We start from the raw sequence: 20,559 nt of genomic DNA on the forward strand, positions 1-20,559 counted from the left end.
CCCTGCGGAAGGCTGACTCGAACCGTGCCTTCGAGGACGCTTGCTCCTTCTCCGCTATCCTCACTTGCCTTGTCCAACTACCGCCTTCCATTGGAATGCGCTTCCCGAGGAAGTTGCTGCTTGGTGCTGCTGTGCCGCATCTCCATCCCAACACTTCAACCATCCAGTCCAATTCTTCCAACCTCCAGATCAGAAGCATTGGTTTGTGACATTCAGGTATTTGATATTGTGCATACTACAAGCTTCATACTTGATCTGCAACTTGCTACCTGCCACTTTGCGTCTTGGGGCCGCAGCCTCCGGCTCGCTGTCCTCCCACAAAGTCCTGCATCACACTACGCCACCGGTCATCTGCACAGCAACGCAGCCACTTAGTCCTAATATCTGACGTCCTACCTTCATGATGGCAACTCCTCCGAGATTCCCGTCGCTTTCCCCTGATCAAAGCCAGAACACGAGTCGTGAGGCAGACGACGTCGAGTTGAACGAGATGCGCAGCGGCCTCGAGCCTAGGCGAGATGCACCGTCGCCACGTCCACTTTCGGAGATAACCTTGGTAAGAGCAAGCTGTTGCGAGCATTATCAAATTGCTGATTTTCCTACTCGTAGATTGGGACTTCGCCCACGTATGCTGTTCCCCCATACTCCATCGGTCAGATCGATGGAGCCAGCGGCCCAGCGACGACGACTCGTTCTGTGCGCTTTCGACTCGACGAACCTGACCAAACTCGAGTGCAGAGAGCTCTGTGGCGGAGCAGAATTCGAGGTACCTTGGAGGCGACTGTGAAAAAGTTGATTTTTCTGAGTTACTTTACATCCAATGCCGCCATGTTGATCCGCATGGCTATCAAGGCGTCCCACGGCACACAAATGCAATATGACGAGGCCCTGGGCTGGGCGTTTCTGCAGTTCTTGATGCTGATCGTCTTGTTGCTTCGATATCTCTGGTTCAGCATCATGGCATCTCAGATGGGCCTACCAGGCAGTCTCAGGCTCGCTGCTGCGTGTGGTGGCACCTTGTTTCTGGGTGGCGGACTCGGAGTCTTACCACTTTTCTTCATCTAGTGCATGCTGTACGAAGGGCCAGTACCTGGCGCAAGTGACTACTAGGGCCTCAGTTACTCGGGGGAAGTCAACAAGGATGTGGTTGTCAATCTTTTTCTCCTGGCTTCACGACCTCGGGCGGAGAGAGATGAGGTCGGGGACTTGGGATCAGGATAGCAAAGGCAGATGAGGACCGCGAGTATAATCTGCATTAATTCGATTGCATTTCAGCTGTTTCTTCATGTGAGCGAGCACCCAACATGATCTATCCCTTGGTCGCGTGCATGCCTCGGAAACCTGTCGTCCACGCCAAACTTGGGTCGCGCAAAGCCCATTCAATAGCCCCTTGCTGTGGATGGGAGAGCCACAGGCATCATGTTACCGTGTGGAGGAGAAAGGGAAGTGCTCCTTTTCAGGCGGGGGTGTAGAGGATTCCTTCTCTTTGTAAGTCTGAGTCTGGGATCGCGGTGTCTGGCGCAGTCGTCTGCTCGCCTGTTCGCTGACATGCTTCTCTACTTGCATACCCCGGTGCTCATCCAGGGTTGTTGCCCCTCCCCTTTCTTCACATCTCGCCCAGACCCTGAGGATTGCGCATCATGCATCATGCATCATGCATCGTGCATCAGGCTGATGATATGTAGCTACTTGTTCTCTTTCCTCGTGGAATGACTTGATTTCTTTCAAGCCGCCTCCTCCTCCTCCTCCTCCTCCTCCTCCTCCTCCTCCTCCTCCTCTTCTTCTTCTTCTTCTTCTTCTTCTTCTTCTTCTTCTTCTTCTTCTTCTTCTTCTTCCTTCTTCCTTCTTCGATGCAAGCTAGTATCCGTCCTCGAGGGAGGGAGGGAGGGAGATGCAAGGACTCCCGGAGGTCCAGATCTGGATCCTCAGTCCACCCATTCTATCCCCCGTATCTTCCCATTGTTGTGATCCCCTCTCTTCTTCGCAAACTTGACGTCCTGCGTAACGGTATGTCTCTTTCTCGTCCTCGTGCATGAAGGAGACTCGGTCACCACGTTCTCCCCCGGGAGGCCCAGCCCGGAGACGAGGAGATGAAGGGACAGGAATCCTTTCTGCAAGGTCAGCGATATGCGAGTTGGACACGTGGGGGCTCACGCAGGAGTGGAAGAGCAGCGCGTGGAAACTTCACGGATTGGAAGCACGGAAAGTAGTGAATGGCTCCCTCAAGGTCGATCAGATCGCTCTGTCACGGCCAAGGTCTCAAGCTGTGCGAGCGGGCCAACGCTCACGAAAACCGAAAAGTGAGAAAGTTCCTGCTCAAGGCCGTCAAGAACATGGCACCTTTCTACGTTTTGAAAGCGCGAAAGAAGGCAGAAACACACAAGACATGGAAGCAGTCAAACAGAAGGATTCATTGAATGAATTTGGATTGTGTAAGCTAGACTAGGAGATACCATGCAGCCAGCGTGTGGACCGTGTCCAAGCCGTAGAATGGTTGACAGTCGACGGTAACCTCCAGCGCACCCTCATCAGAGGCATGGACGAGGAAACCTGTTCGACTGTGCTTTTTTTTTGTAATTTCCTTTTTTTTCCACAAAACCAATACTGAACTAAGAGGGGGCCCGTTGAGAGTAGGACATCGCCTTTTGTTTCGAAGCAGAGGCTTCAACTGCTTTGGAAGCTCCCAAGCACTGTTCGCATCTTTTGGCTGCATAGGCAGGTGACTGAGGTAGTGTAGTCAACTGAGTGGATCGTACTCGGACAAGAGGATTGAATGTGGGTGCATGCAGACCCGGGATGGTTGCCGCACCGGAAGCGTCGAACTCGGTAGAAGTCAGAAGATGTCTGCCTTGGTAGCTCTGAGAAGACGCTCAAATGTACCACATGGCGAAGACGATGCCGTTGACGTTGAAGAGAGGCATGAGAGGTTTGACCTCGGAGTCGGAAGGTTCAGAGCTTCGGCTTGGGTTCTGTTGCTTGAAGCCAGCACCGCCTTGAGGACCAGCAGTAGCAGGCAAGTCTTCATGAGCCTTTGCACGGTTGGAGGCCAAATGAGCGTAGTAGACTGACGGATGGAGAGACACCGAGGTGGTCGAGCGCATGTATTGATAACAATGCTCGTAGATCATGTTCTGTATCACCTCCGGACGGTGATTGGCCTCATCAAGAAGAACCGAGTAGTGCACAGGACGAGAGGTTCCTTGCAACGCGATGTGTGAGTAGAGATAGAAATCAAACTCATTAGGAGTGGTGACATCTCTCTCAATCAGCATGCCTGGAATAGGGTTGCCTTTGTTGTCAGCGCCGTCTTTGTCGGGGAAGCAACGGACGTGGTGGCGTTTGTTGGCAACGATGACAGTCAACTTGCCCTCAAACTTCTGGCCATCCATGCAAGACTCAATGACTTTCTTGATATGCGGAACTTCTTGATTGAGGACGTGCTCGAACTGATTGGTCGACACCCCGTCTCGGATGTAGTAGATTTGCTGAGGAGATCGGCCGCCCCCAACCTGTGACATCCACTGGCTCACGAGAGGTCTCAAGATATTGCGCCAGTTAGTTTCCGAGATCATTTCGACTCGATGGCCATTGGTTTGACACGCAGCAGCGTAACGTCCACCAAATCGATCATAGGAGACACTTACGGCCGCCATCGACGCCTGCTGACTGCCAGGGGAAGCGTGCGAGACATCGGCGCCAATGATCATGGTCGGCACTGAGAACGTTTTGAAACCACTTGTCGGGTGAGGTACAGCTTGGGATGTAGTGCCGCCCAATTTGGCATTGACCTTCATCAGAACATTGGAGTAGTATTGAGGGTTGCCCTTTAGGACTTGCTGGATTTGCATCACCTGGGAAACAACACCGAAGCGACAATCGCAAGACTTCTTGATTCGGAGATAGTGGAAGGAATTCCGGTCCTGCACCAAGAAGAGTAAGAGCTGCGGTCGACGATTGAACTTGTTCCCGGTGGCTTGATGCAGGCCAGCAACAGCAGCGCCAACATCCTGGTTCAAAGTCGTGACATATGGTGGAGCGTTGGCAACTTGTCCGCCATGGTTCCGATAAGCGCGGGAGAAGTCGAGAATGAACTGGTCAATCTGAGCCCGATCTGGCTTGAGACGACCGGTGAAGACTCCCACACCCCAAGAGACAAGTTCCTGAGGGTTTCGAGTTAGGAAAGTCTTGCCTTTGAGATCCCAACGCCCTCGTGTGCCGACTTGCTCAACTTTGTTGCCGAACTTGATGCCCGGCGCTGGGAGAATACGCGCCATGGTCTTGATGGGCGCCGAGTTGATGCGAAGTCTGTAGTTCTTGAGATAATCATCGCCATCCCAGTTGAGCCAACTTTTACCCTCATTGATGGCGTTGAGTCGGACATGGGGCGGTGAGACAGCAAACTTGATCATATTGGCTGTCTGGATCTCGTCCAGCTTTGCACCATATCGCTGACCCTCGAGGATGGAGAGGAATTCCATGGGATATTTGACATTCTTCTTCGTCATCTCCACCAGTCGCAAATTGGGGTATTGCAAGTTGATATTGTATTTGCGCTTGAAATAGTGCGCCACAGAGACCATCTCGCCAGTAGGTTTTTTAGTGACAGGATCCTTCCATTCAATCATCTCCTCGTTGGCGTTGTTGATATCGAACCGAAAGATTTTCCATTGCTTGTCGAGGAATGGATTGCCCTTGTACGTTGCCTTGACCTCGACTCCTTTGAAAACTCTCTCCAGAGTCTTGGTGAAATCACTAGGGTCTCGATGACCATTAGTCTGAACGGGCTCCATTCTGTAGGCAATATCATTGAGGTCTTTGATTTCTCTCCACTTTGTGACGATGGCAGCAGTCAAAGACGTCGGTCTCCAGAAACAAGTGTTTGCGACGTCCACGTTGATGATCATCTTCTGTCCTTCAGCGAGACGCATTGACTGGTAAACACCACGCCAGACCTCGATGCCACCGCCTAGATCAGCGCGCTGACCTTGACGCCTAAAGAGGCTTCGGCGGATGGGGATGAATTGGGACGAGGATGATGGGGTCTCTCGGAGAAGATGATCGATAAAGATGATGGCTTCTGCGACGAGCTTGTTCATCTGCACGCGACCCTCAAGGTACTGTTGGATAAGGCTGATGTCAAGCATTCGAGTTCGCTTGATGAGCAGGCGGAAGGCATTTTTACCTTCTCGAGAAGGACGGCCTTCTTCCTGATCGAGATCGACCATGAGGCGGAGTTCATTGTAGTCACGCAAGGACCAAGCAAGACGGTTGCCATCGTAGATGATAGGTGGACCGGTGGCGTTCTTTCGAGCTTGAGAACCCCACACCTTGCGGTTGACAATGCGTTTCTCCTGACCATTGCCGATGAGGACATCGTATTGGAAGATTTTGACCGAAGGATACTCTTGGACTTTGAAAGCGTTGAGGTTGACTCCAACGGCTCTGCCGGTAGTGTTGTAGCCGGGACGCTTGACATACTGTGTCGGAAGGCTGTACTGTTGGTAATAGTCAGCACAGGGGCCTTTAAGTTCAGGAATTAAAGGTATTACGCGCTCCAAAGCCTCGGGGATGTAACGTAGTTAAGACGCTGCGGGTTGATGTGGAACGACATTGCTCTGTGGACGAGAGTGAGAACCAGGACTAGTGTTGCCCGGCTGGCGGACAGGGGAGCCAGGAGCAGGGGTGCGTACACCAGATCCAGAACCTCTGGAAGCTGGAGGCGCCACGTTTGCAAGGGATGGAGAAGATATATGTAGGATTAGAGACCAAGTGCGAGGGACAAAGGGGGTATAAATAGTCTGGGGCGAGAACTTCGCAGTCCATGTCGTGTGAAGGGATTGGAGGCGCAATGAGAAGTGTCAATCCACGAAACAATGCGGACGCAGTGCTTGAGAATGAGCAGTGCAGTCTTTGAAAGAACCCGTGTTGAAGACCGAGCATGAATGTCGACAGACAGTCCGCGGGGTGACAGGGTAAATAGGTTCCAAAGGAAATAATGACATCGCGCGGCAGACCTGAATAGGAGAAACTTTGCAAGCAGGTGGGCAAGGGAAAATCGTGACGAAATGAAGGAGCTGGTTCGTTGCGAGTGGGTGAAGCAGAATAGACAGTGCAGTGGAAGAAACACGCAAAATGACTTACCAACTGATCAATATTGTAGAATGACGCTGGAAGATCGATATTGCGCATCTGATCTGTGTATCGTGCCTGTCTATCTAGAGCCGGATCGACTCGAAGGACAGTTGCTTGAGTTTGCGATGGTTGGCCACCAGACTGGCTGCTGCGACGACTGCTGGGAGGCTGAGACTGAGCTTCGAAACCTCCTTGCGGGACACTGGGACTACCAGCACCAGACGCAGCAGCACCACGGCCTGCAGAACCAGGAGCGGACTGTGAGGCGCTTCCTCGAGAAGCAGGCCCATCAAAGCCGCCGCCTGGGACTTGAAGTCGATCGCCACGACGAGACGCAGTTTCGGACGGCTGCTGACCCCTAGTTGCGCGGCCGGCGCCTCGCTTGCGGGCGGCTCCAGACATGTTGACTCAAGAGCTGCAGACCGTTGATCACGAAGTCAGTGTGTGAGCTTGCAGAGGGTAAAACGAGGCGCGAATCTGACCAAAGTGCCGGTATGGACGACCCCGATAGGGGAAGTGAGAAGGTGAGGATGACAAGGTAATAGTTACGGGATTTGCAGAAATGATGATGAGATGAACCAACAAGATATGCAGGGAGGCTCTCGATTGAGGTCTAGAAAAGAGCTTGTGAATGTGTTGTTTGTTGTGTTGTTTGTTTTGCGGGTGAGGCAGAGACGAGGGAGACGGTGAGGGATGAAAAGGCAAGTGCAACCGCTTGATTGAGGCCGTGTCTCGTATTCAAGGAAGACTGCTGCAGGAAGGTGCGAGCGATGGAAACAGAGGAGACGTTGCAGTTACTCACCTGAGTTGCTCGAAGAAGTCGGCTGGTCAGAGACGGTGTTGATGGTAGGGTGAGGCTTGCGCTCGAGGGCTCCCAGGCTCGCAGCCGAGATGACTCTGGAGGAGCAAGAATTGGCGACTGCCTGAGGCGGCCAAGAGAACGAAGACGGTGTTGAAGACGATCAATGAGAAGAAGGAACAAGAAGAGAACGAATGAGGTTGGTAGAGAAGAGGAATCCAAGTGGTCGAAGGTAGCAGGGAGGAGGAGATATTTGTAGCCTTGGGGGCTCAATCACATGCTTCTGCAAGAGGCAGCAACACGGCTCTGTCACCCACCAAGGCCTCAATAGGAAGGCAGCGAGATGAGAGATGAGAGCCAAAATGAGCTGGTTCTCAACGTTCTCTCACACTTTCCTCCCAGCCAGCCTCATTGCAGGCACTGGCGGTGAGGCTCGACTGACAACAAAGGTGAGTGAGATGTGGACGCCAGGAGAGGCAATGCTCTTCCGCAGCTCATGTCAACCATTCTACATCCAACCTAGCCTCAACGCGGGCAACAACCGCTACCAATGGACCTTCAAGCCCAGGCGCAGTCCCCTCCGAAATCTACGCAGTCCATTGGATCAATCACCCGCCAGCAAACACTGAAAGCATCTTGCCTGAGCGCCCTCACTTATCCTCGTTCACTTACAGTCCAGCCGAAACTGCCCTGCGGCATACCGCGGAGAAGCAAAGGAGATAACAGAGACAAGAGCTGGAAGACCACACGCAGACAAAACAATAACTTCTTTCAAGATAATTATTATTCTCGGAGATTTCATGGCTGGCTCAGAGCAGCCGACTTTTCCATCGTGCATGGTCCCAATTAGCCCATCCTGTCCGAGGCTCCGTGATAGCGTGCATTCCTTGCTATCTCAGCCTGATCTGGACTTCCAACTGGCTAAAATGCTGAAAAATCAAGTATTGGTTTTACATCATGCTCTGGATCCCAACCGATTCCCCGCCCTCCAGTACAGTGGCCGTGTCTAGGCGTATCGGAATGGTGCTAGAATCCACGTCAGTAGTGTGATTTCGAGAGCTGAGATTTTGCCGGCCACTTACCTCCTCCGTATGGACCTTGTGTAACGCTGGGCGGCGGCGCGAAGCCTTGTGGCGGGATCGGCACTGGTGGATGTGGTGGATACGCTGCCCATGCTGGCTGAGGTGCTTGGGCCGGAGTCTGGCTGTGTTGGGCTGGAACTGCTGCCGGCGGAGGCAAACGCACGTCACGAATGAGCTCCATGATCTTCACGGCGTCAAACCTGGCATCAACATACGTAGACGCCTTTGGCAGGATGCTCAGAAGGTAAACAACAGCTGGGGGTAAGGATGGGGGAGCTTGAAACTGCGGTAGGCCGACAGGAGGGTTGACCTGGCGCTGCTGCTGCTGTTGCTGCTGTTGATTCATGCGACGGCCCGCTGCACCCTTCAGTGGGGACTCGCCGCGTGCTAACTTGCGTGGCCCGATATCTTCAAAATCGTCGGGGAATGGTCGCTTGGGAGAATTGGTCGTAATCGCGTCAATCACCTTCTGGATAGGGGAGTTGACGACTTCAGGTACCTCCACAGAGGGCATGACCGCATTTTGCAGAGGCTGGACTTGTTGTGGTGAGATGACGGGATAGGTGTTCATAGTGTCAAAGCTGGATGTGTTATATCGGCTGGAGAAGAGCTTGAGCATAGGATCTTCAGGGAAGTGCTTCTTCATCCGCTCTTCCAGCGACTGGACCTGCGCCAATTCTCCGTATTTGGATTCATAATCGTGCAGAAAAGCAAACAACGGTTTGGCCTTTGCTGTATGTTCGGCATCATCATGACCCAGGAGTCTCTTGACCGTGGTTTCGAAGACGGCTCGTGCATTCGTGACATCGTTGATGTCAAAGAGGTGCTTGACGTACTGCAGCGGGAGGTAATCGTCTTCAGGGAACAGCTTCATACCACGGTCAAGGATCTTCGTCCCGGTAGGATCCCGATAGCATTGCCACTCAATGCGCGCAGATTCGACGTAGAAATCGCTCGTGAGCTTGCCTCTCTTGCGCGCCTCGCCAAAGACAGCACGGAAGCCACTCGGGCCTCGTTCCGTAGGCAATCCTTTCCCCTGCACTCGTCGGGTTGCTCGCATCAGCGCAATCCAGACATGCGAAACCATTCGACTGAGGACATCAGTCTGTGCGTGAGCACTCTTCTTGATCGTCTCAATCTGGCTGTCGATGACCGCTTGCTTGGCCGCAACATTAGAAGCATTGAGGTCCTCGTCCCCCGCGCCATCTCCATTGCCAGCTGCGGTGAGCTCCACCCTCTGAATGTCTTGTTTCTCATGGATCGATACTTTCTTTATCAGGTCATAGAGTGCGTCCAGCAACTTATCATACGGATCCCGAATTTTCTTCATCCGTTCTTTGGCACCAGGATCTGCACTTTCGTCGTTTTGGGTCGATGTTTCGATACGGTCTGCCAATTTAAACGCCAACAGGGGTGATTCTGGGTTGGCTGCGATTCCTTGGTTGAGAAGTTTGGTACCGTCGGCATCAAGGCCGTTGCTGAAACAGAATTCAACTGCATCATACCACATCTCCGGCCAGAATTCTAGGGCCATGAGAGCTTGCTTGTATGTGAACAGGATCCGATTCTTGTACAAAGCAGGGTCTTCATCTTGGAGAACAAGGTTGTCTTCCTTCTCCCATTCAATCCACTGCTTCCACAGACCGACTTGACGCATATACTCGGCATGGCCCTCGAAGCCAGGCGCCGGTGGCAGTTGCGGCCTTGAGGTCCTCTTTAGGCCCTTTGTCAAGTTCTGCAGTTGGGTATATGCCGTTCTGGCAGTCATGTAGACGGGGGACTTCTCTTGAAGATATTTTCGACCCTGCAATCGTGTTAGTATAGATCCCAAGCTAGGCGGTGTAGTTTTTCAAACGCACGTTGATCTTGTTCAGCCCTGTTTCAAACGCATCATATTCTTTCCACAACGGCATGGTTGCCGCGGTTGGAACAGCAATTGCTTTCTGGTACGCCTCCCGCAAAGCGTCGACTTTTGCTCCGTCTTGCCAACCACTACCCCCAACAATTCCCGGGCCGGTCTTGAGGAAATTAATGTAGTCTTGCCATAATTGGCCAGAGTCCTTGTCCATGCCGATTGTCTTGAGAGCAAAGGTGAAGGAATCGTTGATGATGGTGTACGAGCGAGTGATGTCGCCTGTTTGCATGCTGTTTCGCCGGCGGATATAGTTGATGTACAACGTCCAGAGTTGAACATCAAGCACATCAAGCAAGGATCGATTGAAGAGGGTTTCCATGGCGCGCATTCGATCATTCTCCTCTTCCCATTTGACGTACGCACACCATTGTTCAGCCTGAGATTCATTAGTGTAATGCAACAGATGCGGCAGAGGACAAGCACGTACGGCAAGAGGAAAGACTTTGAGATATTGCTCATACACCTGACGGACATCTTCTTGTTTGTTTCGACTCTTCAATTCGTCGATTAGTTCAAGATAAGCATCAATGTCACCACGAGGGTCATCCTTGATGCGATCTTCCAGAATACCGACCACATCATGAGCTAGTCGAGACTTGGGTAAGCCTGGAGCAACAGAGGCATTCACATGCGAGCGAGGTGGAGAATTCTGAGTCGGAAGATCAGGAGCTGTTTGAGAAGGTGTGGCAGTGGCAGCACGCACATCAGCACTGGCACCAGAAGGAAGAGTAGTGGAAGAAGAAAGGTCAGCGTCAGCAGGACTACCAGTGGCCTGGACAGGAACAGGAGTGATTCCATTTTCTTGTTCTGGTGACTGGGAAGCTCTATTAAGGGAATTGGAGTTTTGATTTGCAGAGGTAGGAGCAGGTGTCGAGACATCGAAGTCTAGCCCCACGGATGGATCGTAGACATCAACCTCATCCTTTCCGTCTTGTGTCCCTTCTTCATCTTCAGGATCATCATCAACTTCAAAGCCACCCACTATGCGGGGCTTGGACTGCGCAAGAGCGGGTGTAGAAGACTGAGTCATGGTTGGGGTGGTGGCTTGGGAAGAGAGCTGGCTGACTGGTTTTGTAGGAAGAGGATGAAGACTGGACTGAGTCGGAGATAATATTTGATCACGTTGATTATTGACAGGACTCTGCTCTGAGGGAGCAACTGGATGCGACAACTGCGTAGCACTTGCGCTTCGCTGATCGGGGGCAGCCGCAGTACCGTTGAAGTAAGATGACAGCGCTGCCGTTCCAGAAGATGGTGACGGCAACCCTGTATCTGGATTTGCCATGCCGCCCTGCCTACCCTCTGTGACCGGTAAAAGGGAATGATAAGAGAAGGGGAGTCTCTGCGAAGGTGTCAGTGACGATCGTTTGCTGGGACCTGCGAAGAGTGGACTCACCTTTTGCGCAAAATCAACTAGGAGCGCCTTTTGAAACTGAGCATCGTCGTCGTGAATGACGGTAAGGATGTGGTTATGAGATCAGAAGACGTTTCGTTGATGGAGTTCGATTCACTTCGCAAACTGGCACAGTTTGGATTGTCAACTGCCAGTGGCACATTCTGCGACGGCGCATATCCTGTGAGTGGAATTCGTCATTTGAAAACCCTCGATGAAGAACTGACTAACTTTCGGCTAACTTGCCTCCAGATTGATTTGCGGGCAGGCTGCGGAATCAGAAGCCAACGACGCGACTTTTAACGCGGCGATGGCTCTCTCGCGACCTTGGGCTCACTGTCCGCAAACACACCTCCACAGTGCCTCCAAACGGTCACAATCAACAGCTTACTCTTCCAGAACACCATCCAAACGTCTATTGGGCGCCGAGTTCGACGTGCGCAACCGCGGACTTCCTTAGCGCCTGTCGCAACCATGTCGGTGGTTTCTTTGTTGGGTGTCAAGGTCCTGAACAACCCTGCCCCATTCACTTCACCATACGAGTTTGAAATCACGTTCGAATGTCTTGAGCAGCTTCGTGAAGGTGGGCATATCGCAGGAAACTCGTTTCTTTATCGCAAATATGCTGACAACTGTATGGTAGATCTCGAATGGAAACTCACCTACGTGGGCTCTGCCACGTCGGCGGAACACGACCAAGAGCTTGACTCTCTGCTCGTAGGGCCCATCCCTATCGGTGTCAACAAATTCATCTTCGAAGCCGATCCTCCCAACCTATCTCGCCTGCCGCCATCCGAGATCCTCGGTGTGACAGTGATCCTCCTGACCTGCTCCTACGATGGAAGAGAGTTCGTGCGCGTCGGGTACTACGTGAACAATGAGTATGACGACGAGATATTGAATGCCGATCCGCCAGCCAAGCCCCTCATTGAAAAGATTCGCCGGAATGTGCTCGCGGAGAAACCCAGAGTTACTAGATTCGCGATCAAGTGGTAAGTAGCGCCTCTGTTCTATGCTAGCAGACGTGTAGCTGATGCAAGTCCGTCGATAGGGATTCTGAAGAATCTGCTCCAGCCGAATATCCTCCCGACCAGCCTGAAGCCGACACCCTCGACGACGATGGAACCGGCTATGGCGCAGAAGAAGCAGAAATGCAAGCAGCGTTAGAGAAAGAATTGGAAGAGACCGAGGCCAAGATGGCGCAAGAACACACGGCCAATGCCGATCAGGAAATGACGGACAGCCACAAAGTCAAAGAAGAAGAGGAAGAGGGTAGCGATGCTGAAAGTGAGGATCTTGAGGAGGAGAGTAGTGAGAGTGAAGACGACGAAGAAGATGAGGAGGGTGCAGAAGGTGAGGATACAGAGATGGCAGAGGGCGATGAGAAGTCCACCACTGCTCCCAACACGGCTTCCGCGGAGGCCAATGGCGAAAGTAAAGCCACAGAGACCAAGCCGGAGGTCATGGTTCATTAGAGCAACGTGGAATCACATTGCACTGGTTTCGAATCCGACAGCAAGGCGTTCGGCGTATGGGATGGGTGGTATTCACGTGGAGATAAGCCAACACGCATGCATATTAGATGAGACGAAGAGCATGACTGATCGAGGACATTATTTCGACCGGAGTCGCGGACACCATTGCCCCAGCGAGGTGGTATTGGCATATGCTTGCCCTGGTGGTACATATTGAACAGAGGTGTAGCTAATCGCTGGAAAGAATTCTGCTTGACCCGAGTCCCTTATACCGTTCTCTGCCGTGGAAAAGCAAGTCTATGAAATCGCTTGACAGGGGGACAAGCCCCAACATGTCGTGTTACTATCTCTCACCCACGAAGCCGTCGGTGGCCATCGCCCGAAACGTGAAAGGTGCATGGATACGAGGCCTTAGGAGACGAAGGACAACGTCTAGTCATTTTTTCTTCCCGCACCAATCTTCAGTCTTGAGAGTTAGTTCGACAGAGCAACGCCCCTATACGAGGCCGAGCATCATTGCGAGCCTCGATAAAATAGAGCTGTACAAGATCGATCGTTCCAAAGTGAGTCATTTCGAACTGATTGGCTATATAAGACATGCCCGTGAAGGGCATCATGGTGCCAAATGGGAGATACAAAAGTCGAATTCGGTGAGCGAAGATATCTCAATGTCTATGGAGCACCTCAGGCTAGACCGCAGCAACGGTGAGAAATGTTTCAATCCAATGCAAACACATCGTGAGGCGCGCCTCCATAGGTGACGACTTCAAACAGCCGAATAAACACCCGTTACATTCCTGCCACACACCACACGCTGCTCCATTCTTACTTTCCTCCCACTGGCCTTCAACCGTACATCGTGCATAGGTGTCAAATGCAATCTATGCTCTTCCTTCCTCCCCATCTCCATTTCGCTGGCCATGTCCAATGGCCGTATATATGTCGGGATTGGCACGTTGTTCCTCTTACCTGTGCCCAGCTGATAGAATTCGTTTCCTCCCCACCAAAGCACATCGGAGCCCCAGTTTGTGTCGTCCTCCGAGGATTTTTCCGAGGCATCTAGGTAGGTCACGTTGTTGAGCACGGCGGAGGCGTGAGTACTCCCAACGGAAATCTGGGACATCCGGATCGGAACCACCCTTTGAGTCTTTTCGTCGTACTCGAAGAGGCCCGACAGGGACGGAATGCGTGTAGGGGTGCCTTGGATATGCGTCCATTTACCGTTTCCAAGGGTGCCCCTAATACCCATTCCACATGCCCATGTATCGGCAGTGACCTTTCCCAGAGTTAAGATTGAGCTGGGGTCTTCATCCGGGCCAGCGATTCGGGTGGCATCGATAGTAAAGAAGCTGTTTGAACCGCCAGCGGCGATAGACGTGACTTTGGACGACTGGTTGGTGCCTTGGTAGAGACGAGTGGTGGGAAGGAGAGACGGCGTGTCGACGAAAGGGGCTTCCGGGTTGAAATCGAAACCAAGCTGGCCAGATGAGTTGTCGCCAAAGGCAAAGACGCGGCCTTCTTTGTCGAGGACAAGTGAGTGGTGATCCCCCGAAGCGAGTTTGGTGATCTCGAAGCCCTTGAGCGTGGTTAGCTCGTGGCACATATCATATCGGCCTTCAGGACGAGTGAGCCATGTCACTCCTGGAACGCCCAATTGTCCACGACTGGGAAAGTCCTCGGTTCCCGAGGCGGCAGAGAAGACTCGTCCCGAGTTTGTGAGTAGAAGAACATGCTCAAGGCCACCACTGACGGCAATGACTCGTTCGCCCATTCCTAAATTCTTGGGCTCGAGCTTTCTGTAACTAATTGACGATGTTGAACTCCAGAATGGGATCCAAGACCTGTCTGTCTGTTTGTGTCCGCCCTCCTGGTCCGCTTTGGACACTGGTATCGAGTATACGGTTCCGTTCTTGCCCAGCCCAATGATACGATCTTTCGATATTGCAATGGAGGTCAAATTCTTGCCTTTGAGTGTGACCGTCGGCTGCCGTACGTCCTCTGAATATTCAATCCCCCATTGCACCAAGTCTCCGTTCTCCAGAACTGCCGCACCAAAGTTCCTGTCAATCTTAAGGTCCCGGAGCAGGACATCGTCGAACCAACTCAATCTTCGCGGCGTCTTGATATATGCTTCATTTGACTCGGGGGCCACGACTCGACCAGTATTCGATCCCCACGCATACACGCCAGGGTTCTCCCAGCTCTTCTTGACTTGGAGATGCTGAGAGCTGATGAGGTCCCTATTCTCTTCCTTCGAAACGCCCCTTCTCTTCTTGGATGTTTCGATCACAACCTCTTGGGTATCTGAGGGTGGAGCTTCTGCCTGCACAACGCGGAACTGGGTGGCTGTGTAGACTAGAGCAACTGCGGCAGCTGCTGCAACTATAGCTGCCGAAGGTCTCTTCCATGCTTGGTGAGCAACCGCGGAGTGTGTGGCCTTTTGGGAGAAGCGTCTCGCCCTAGAGAACGACGCACGCGATCTCAGTTGAGAGAGGGCAACCGGTCGCGGACGAGAAAAGTTGCGAACGGCGGTAGCAGGCAGAGTCTTCGAGGGCATGGTTGCTTTGGTGATGATGAGAGTGTGTACACTATAGTTCACATGACTGTGACACAAGATGTGCTGCTGTGAACGAGTAGTGTCAGAACGCACCTGATTGCGAGTCGGGCACGTATTCGGAAATCGTGTGCGTCATTGAACCGCGGCGACAGCCTCGTCAAATCGCAAGGAATAATACTGGTGGGTTCAGTTCAGCCTTGTACCAATGTTCTCCACCCTCACCTCAAATGGCTGTTCTTTTCGTATTCAATGGTCCACAGATAACGAGATGGCCAACACCATGTCCTCATGGCGAGTCTTATGAGACCTTATCTAATGAATCAAGACTCCATCACCATCTAGACCAGTGCCATGGCTTCTGAAGGAGGACAAACCCTGAAGAGCGCGGAAGATGCCACTCTAGCACAACTCGAAAGCGCAGAAACGGAACTCGAGCTGTTCAAGTTATCTGGAGACATAGACGAAGTCCTGTTGGACGCCAGTCTCGATGAATACCAGTATGTTCCAGCATCGCCGCCGGACTGATCTACCCGTACTGAACGTCAGACAGGCAGTATCTCGACCAACTCGACGCCGCCAGTGCCCACCTCGATACCCTCCTCGCGTCCACCACCGCAACACTCGGTGAACTTTCTTCCATCTCCGCTTCCTTCAAATCTGTCAGCGCTCAAACAAAGTCCTTTCAGGCTCAGTCGGCCTCTATCCTCGAGGAGCAGCGTAAGAGTGAAGTCGTCGCGCAACAAATCGCCGAGAATCTGCGCTACTACGAGCCCCTCGAACGAATTACCCGTCGTCTCAATGCCCCGCAGGCGGGCAGTTTTGTCGGCACCAAGGACTTTTCTGATATGCTGGTGACCCTGGATGAGTGCATAGACTACATGCAGACGCACCCATCCCACAAGGAAGCGGAAACATATAGGTCACGTTACAGGCTCCTCCTTACTCGAGCCTTGACGCTGGTGCGCAATACATTTATGGCGGCGGTGCGGGAGACTACAACCGAAGTTGCCGGCCGCATCGCAGCGAAGCAACTCAATGACACGACCATGTCCGCACTGCTCTACGCCAAATTTCGGGTGGGTGCGGCCGAGATGAAGGAACTTGGTCTGGAAATCCACAAGCGTGCCAACCCACCGGCGGACGCGGAGCCGGGGACAGAAGGGGAATACCAGAGCCTCATGAATGAGTTGCACTCCAGCTTTGCTGCCTGTCGAGGGCGGTTGATCCTGCCCATCGTACAGAAACGTCTTGCGGAGACGGCTCAGCTCCCCAGTTCCAAGGACTTGGTACAGTTTGCAAGGGGCAGTATCGGGTATGTCCGGGGTATCTGTCTCGACGAGTTCGAACTATGGTCAGAGTGGTTCCACGGCTATCGTGGACTGTACGACTTCCTCGAGTCAATTTGCGAACCACTGTATGATCATCTTCGGCCTCGTATCATCCATGAGAACAAGCTATCTAAGCTTTGCTCGCTTGTCACATTGCTTCAAACACGCTACCTTCACGACGAGGAAGAAGATGGCCCCACAGACCTGAATCAACTCGACTTCTCGGCCCTCATCCAACCGGCACTGGAAGATGCACAAACCCGCCTTGTCTTCCGCGCGCTGGCGTTTCTCCGAGAAGAAATCGAGATGTTCAGACCCAAACCCGAAGACCTCGACTACCCGCGGCTCACCTCCGCTCCGCCCATGTCAGCCACCGCGCCGCTTTCTGGACGTCGTTCGTCCCGCGACGCGTTGACACCCCTTCCCAAAACCCCCACCGCCAACGATCTAGATGATGATTCTGGTGAGGAAGGCTCCTTCAGCTGGACCCTCGCCTCCTCGCGTCGGTCTGCGCTGAAACATTGCTATCCCACCCTTTCAAGATCCCTCCGCCTCCTATCACGCATCTATCGGCTGGTAAACTCTTCGGTGTTTGACGATTTGGCGCACCAGATTGTGCACCAGACCACCCTGTCTCTCGTCACCGCATCCCATCAGATATCCACGAAGTCTTCGCCGGTCGACGGACGCCTCTTTCTCCTTAAACACCTGTTACTCTTGAAATCCCAGATAGTGGCGTTCGACATCGAGTACGTCACCCCAGACGTAAGCTTTGACTTTTCGGGCGTAGCCTCTACCTTCTGGGAGATCCGCGAACGGGGCGGCCTCTTCAACCCCGCAAGCTGGATGAAACTGTTCAGCTCTGGCGGACTGCTGCCTCGGGTGGTGGAAAACATGCTGGATGCCAAAGTCGAACTCGACGGCCAGTTGAGGACGGCGATCAATGAGTTCACGGCAGGCTTCGCTGCAGACATGTGCAAAGACCTTCCTAAGGATTTGGAGAAGACGGGGCCCAGGAAGGGTGACCGGGAGAGCATGTTGGCCGAAGCGGTTGAGAAGACACGGATGAGGATCGAGAAGGAGATTCCCATCCTAAGGGCGAAACTGGAACAGTATTTGGATGATCATCGCACCAGAGAGACGTTGGTCGCCGCGGTGGAGGACCAGGTCGTGCAAATTTACGAGGCCTTCTTCGACGCGTACACCTCCCAGTCAGCTGGGAAAGCCGGCACGCACAACGGCAAGGTCAACGGTGCGGCAGCGACGGCGGCAACGCACATCTCGCGCAAAGGAAAGAGCCCCGAGAATGCAGTGTGGGATCTCGATACGTTTGCCGAATGGGCCGAAGGGCTCTTTAATGTTGCGTTACCCAATGTGGAGGAAGAAGAGGAGCTGGAGGATGTGGATGGTGACGGCAGCCATGTCGCTTCGAGGAGTTTTTCGAGGAGCGGCAGTCTTTAGGCACGGCGGTAGTTCGGGTATCGAGATGAGATGTCCTCGTCCAACGACCATGTTCTGCGGCTCAAAACTGCTTCTGACGTGTAGCATCTGGATGTGGCTTGGGCTGCTGTATGTATGATGACGGCCACGGCCCATGCTGGATTTAATGATACTTTCCAGTCCCGCTGGGTTGTCGCCCGCGGTTGACTTTCCCCCTCCCCTGCCCAGTCTGGTGTTTGCGCGCTCGTTCGACCCAACATGTCGCGGCTGCTGCTATGCCCCCTGAGATGGCACACTCGCGGTGCAGCATGGCTTGGATCGTCTTCTGCATCATAGGACTCGCTTCGGCGTTGTCACTCGTCCCTGTGGCCGCCGCGGGGTCTGCGTGGTTCACACTTGCATCGACTCCGGGATACGCCGCCGCTGCATCAGTCGTCGCACCAGCAGAGGCAGGTCGAGGAGTGGCGGTGAAAGCTCTTCGCCTGTTCCCGACGACTCCGATGTTGCGTGTGCTCGGAATCCGCATGAGTGTCAATTCGACATCGCTGCCGACCTCCTGGGCCAGCGAGACGACTTTCTTGGTCAAACAAGCATACATGGACGTATCGTCCGTGTGGCTCGCTGCTTTGGCCTTGGCGGCTCGGAGGGCCTTGAGATCGCCGCTGGCGTGCTGCTCTTCGGTGTGGTTGTCGTTATTGCCCCTAGCGCCCGTAGTGGCGGATGACGATGCGAACGTGGCATTCTTGGGAGGTGGATAGCGGTGTCTGGCGCCACTCAGGGCGTGTGAGCAGCATGGAATAGCTAGGAAGGGTAAAGGAGAGTTGGGCGATGATAGAGCGGCGAGAAGAGGCGTCCAGGGAGTGAGTTCGTCGGCGTGGTTGGAAATGATGAAGGTGTCGGCGTCGAAGATCCCGTTGTGAACCTTGCCGCCTGAGGCTTCTTGGAACCCGTTGATATCCTCGGCGCCAATGTGGTCCAGGAACGGTTGTGGGATGCACAGCATCTCATCCAGGTAATTGTCCATCTCGAGAACGTCCCACGTCTTCCGCCTTCGAGCGTCAAAGCCACGTCCCTGATATCCTTCCTTGACGAGCACGTACGTCAGAACGCCGTTTCCGCATGCAATGTCAACAAAGCCCGGGAATGTGTTTGCTTGCGGGTACATCTGCTTCCAGAGCTCAATGACGAAGGCGGCAATGGCAAGATCTTCGAATACGTGCTTGGACGGTTCGGTCTGCTCTGCCCAGCATGATATGAGGTCGTGGGCATACCGCTCCTTGAGCCGGGTGTAGGTGTCCTGGACGACGTGCTGGGGGAGGATCGTATCTTTCAGGGCTGAAGGAGCCAGGGACAGACTGGTCGAGACTTTCCCATCTGTCACACTAAGGCCGCCTTCTATGATGTCTCTTTGTGGTGCAGGATTCTTGGCCAGTCTGAGGAATGTCTGGAGCAAAGCAATGAAGGTGCGATGTGTGCGCGAGGGTAGTGGGTCAGAGGAGGTTGGGAAAGGAAGAAAATGAACAGAAAGCGTGGTCTCAGTTCCCTTCTTGCGGAGGTACGCCAGAGACTTGACAGGCGGATGATACCACGGCATATCAGCGTCAGTCTCAGCTTGTGGCTGGTAAACGACAATGCATCCCGAATTCTCGGGCCCTGGGACGAGGCTGTAGGTATAGCACCACTGGTCAAGCGGCCGGTCCAGTTGCGGCTTGCGAGGAACGAGCCTCCTCAAGACCTTCCTCTGCAGGATTGCCCCTTCAAAGACTGGTGCTGAAGACACGGGTTCAGGATCGGCTTCACTTGCGTCATTGTCATGGCTGTGCGCTCCGTCGGGCTGAAGATACAATCGCTCCTTTTCCGAGAGCGTCTTCAGCTGGTGTGCACTGTCGTACAAGATGTCAGCCCGGAAGAGATGCGTCGAATTCAGATTCGGGTTTTCCAGTAGCAGGTCCGTGATTTGGAGGAATCGTTCTGCCGAAAGGCTGCAAGTTTGTGAATATTCCGGTGCGGTTTTCCATGATGTATGAGCTTCCTTCAGCAGGTCGAGGGTCATTGTTCGCGTGAGAGTCCTGCATCAGGACTGCATAGAGATAGAGGTAGTCACATCCTTCAAGGCATTCCCCAGGGATATAGCTCACTGAAAAGGCGTGAAAAGGGTGTGGAATGTCTTCATACAGTGTAGATCAAATCAAGCCAAGAGACGGGCGCGGAAATGGAGATGGAGATGGAGATATGAGTCGCACAAAAAAAATAGTTTAATAGAGTGTTGTAACTACCCAGCAGCAACACTAGAATAGGCAGTCTGCGAATTCAACGAATAAAAAGGAATGAAGAAGCAGCAAAAAAAATACAACCACAAGATAGTGACGCCCTGGGAGAGGCCTGCAATAGTTGTTAGAACGTAGTAATCATGAGGTAGCGTCGTTTCACATACTCGA

At 53.1% G+C, this 20,559-nt stretch overlaps 7 protein-coding genes across 7 annotated transcripts; 3 read left to right on the forward strand and 4 right to left on the reverse strand.

Moving 5' to 3' along the window:
- Window positions 1-403: 403 nt before the first annotated feature.
- On the forward strand, window positions 404-1,065 carry PV07_06543 (uncharacterized protein; the record flags this gene model as incomplete). Its single annotated transcript, XM_016393530.1, has 2 exons — window positions 404-556; window positions 610-1,065. 2 exons carry the CDS (start codon window positions 404-406, stop codon window positions 1,063-1,065), a joined length of 609 nt encoding a protein of 202 aa, XP_016246949.1.
- A 1,350-nt stretch (window positions 1,066-2,415) lies between these two features.
- On the reverse strand, window positions 2,416-7,381 carry PV07_06544 (uncharacterized protein). Its single transcript, XM_016393531.1, has 3 exons — window positions 6,935-7,381; window positions 6,142-6,547; window positions 2,416-5,495 (listed from the first exon to the last, which is right to left on the reverse strand). The coding sequence occupies exons 2-3, from the start codon at window positions 6,532-6,534 to the stop codon at window positions 2,871-2,873; spliced, it is 3,018 nt and encodes a 1,005-aa protein (XP_016246950.1). The 5' UTR covers window positions 6,535-6,547; window positions 6,935-7,381; the 3' UTR covers window positions 2,416-2,870.
- Window positions 7,382-7,621: 240 nt separating this feature from the next.
- On the reverse strand, window positions 7,622-11,496 carry PV07_06545 (uncharacterized protein). Its single transcript, XM_016393532.1, has 5 exons — window positions 11,325-11,496; window positions 10,356-11,270; window positions 9,873-10,304; window positions 8,014-9,817; window positions 7,622-7,957 (listed from the first exon to the last, which is right to left on the reverse strand). Exons 2-5 carry the CDS (start codon window positions 11,211-11,213, stop codon window positions 7,938-7,940), a joined length of 3,114 nt encoding a protein of 1,037 aa, XP_016246951.1. The 5' UTR covers window positions 11,214-11,270; window positions 11,325-11,496; the 3' UTR covers window positions 7,622-7,937.
- Window positions 11,497-11,643: 147 nt separating this feature from the next.
- PV07_06546 (uncharacterized protein) lies at window positions 11,644-13,092 on the forward strand. Its single transcript, XM_016393533.1, has 3 exons — window positions 11,644-11,904; window positions 11,965-12,313; window positions 12,373-13,092. The coding sequence occupies exons 1-3, from the start codon at window positions 11,796-11,798 to the stop codon at window positions 12,794-12,796; spliced, it is 882 nt and encodes a 293-aa protein (XP_016246952.1). The 5' UTR covers window positions 11,644-11,795; the 3' UTR covers window positions 12,797-13,092.
- A 271-nt stretch (window positions 13,093-13,363) lies between these two features.
- PV07_06547 (uncharacterized protein) lies at window positions 13,364-15,463 on the reverse strand. Its single transcript, XM_016393534.1, has one exon. It carries the CDS (start codon window positions 15,351-15,353, stop codon window positions 13,563-13,565), a length of 1,791 nt encoding a protein of 596 aa, XP_016246953.1. The 5' UTR covers window positions 15,354-15,463; the 3' UTR covers window positions 13,364-13,562.
- A 115-nt stretch (window positions 15,464-15,578) lies between these two features.
- Window positions 15,579-18,307, forward strand: PV07_06548 (uncharacterized protein). Its single transcript, XM_016393535.1, has 2 exons — window positions 15,579-15,850; window positions 15,904-18,307. The coding sequence occupies exons 1-2, from the start codon at window positions 15,705-15,707 to the stop codon at window positions 18,140-18,142; spliced, it is 2,385 nt and encodes a 794-aa protein (XP_016246954.1). The 5' UTR covers window positions 15,579-15,704; the 3' UTR covers window positions 18,143-18,307.
- Window positions 17,142-20,384, reverse strand: PV07_06549 (uncharacterized protein). Its single transcript, XM_016393536.1, has one exon. The coding sequence runs from the start codon at window positions 20,172-20,174 to the stop codon at window positions 18,285-18,287; it is 1,890 nt and encodes a 629-aa protein (XP_016246955.1). The 5' UTR covers window positions 20,175-20,384; the 3' UTR covers window positions 17,142-18,284.
- Window positions 20,385-20,559: the final 175 nt, after the last annotated feature.

The sequence above is a fragment of the Cladophialophora immunda genome (genome assembly GCF_000835495.1).
Source record: "Cladophialophora immunda strain CBS 83496 unplaced genomic scaffold supercont1.4, whole genome shotgun sequence".
Lineage (NCBI taxonomy): Eukaryota > Fungi > Ascomycota > Eurotiomycetes > Chaetothyriales > Herpotrichiellaceae > Cladophialophora > Cladophialophora immunda.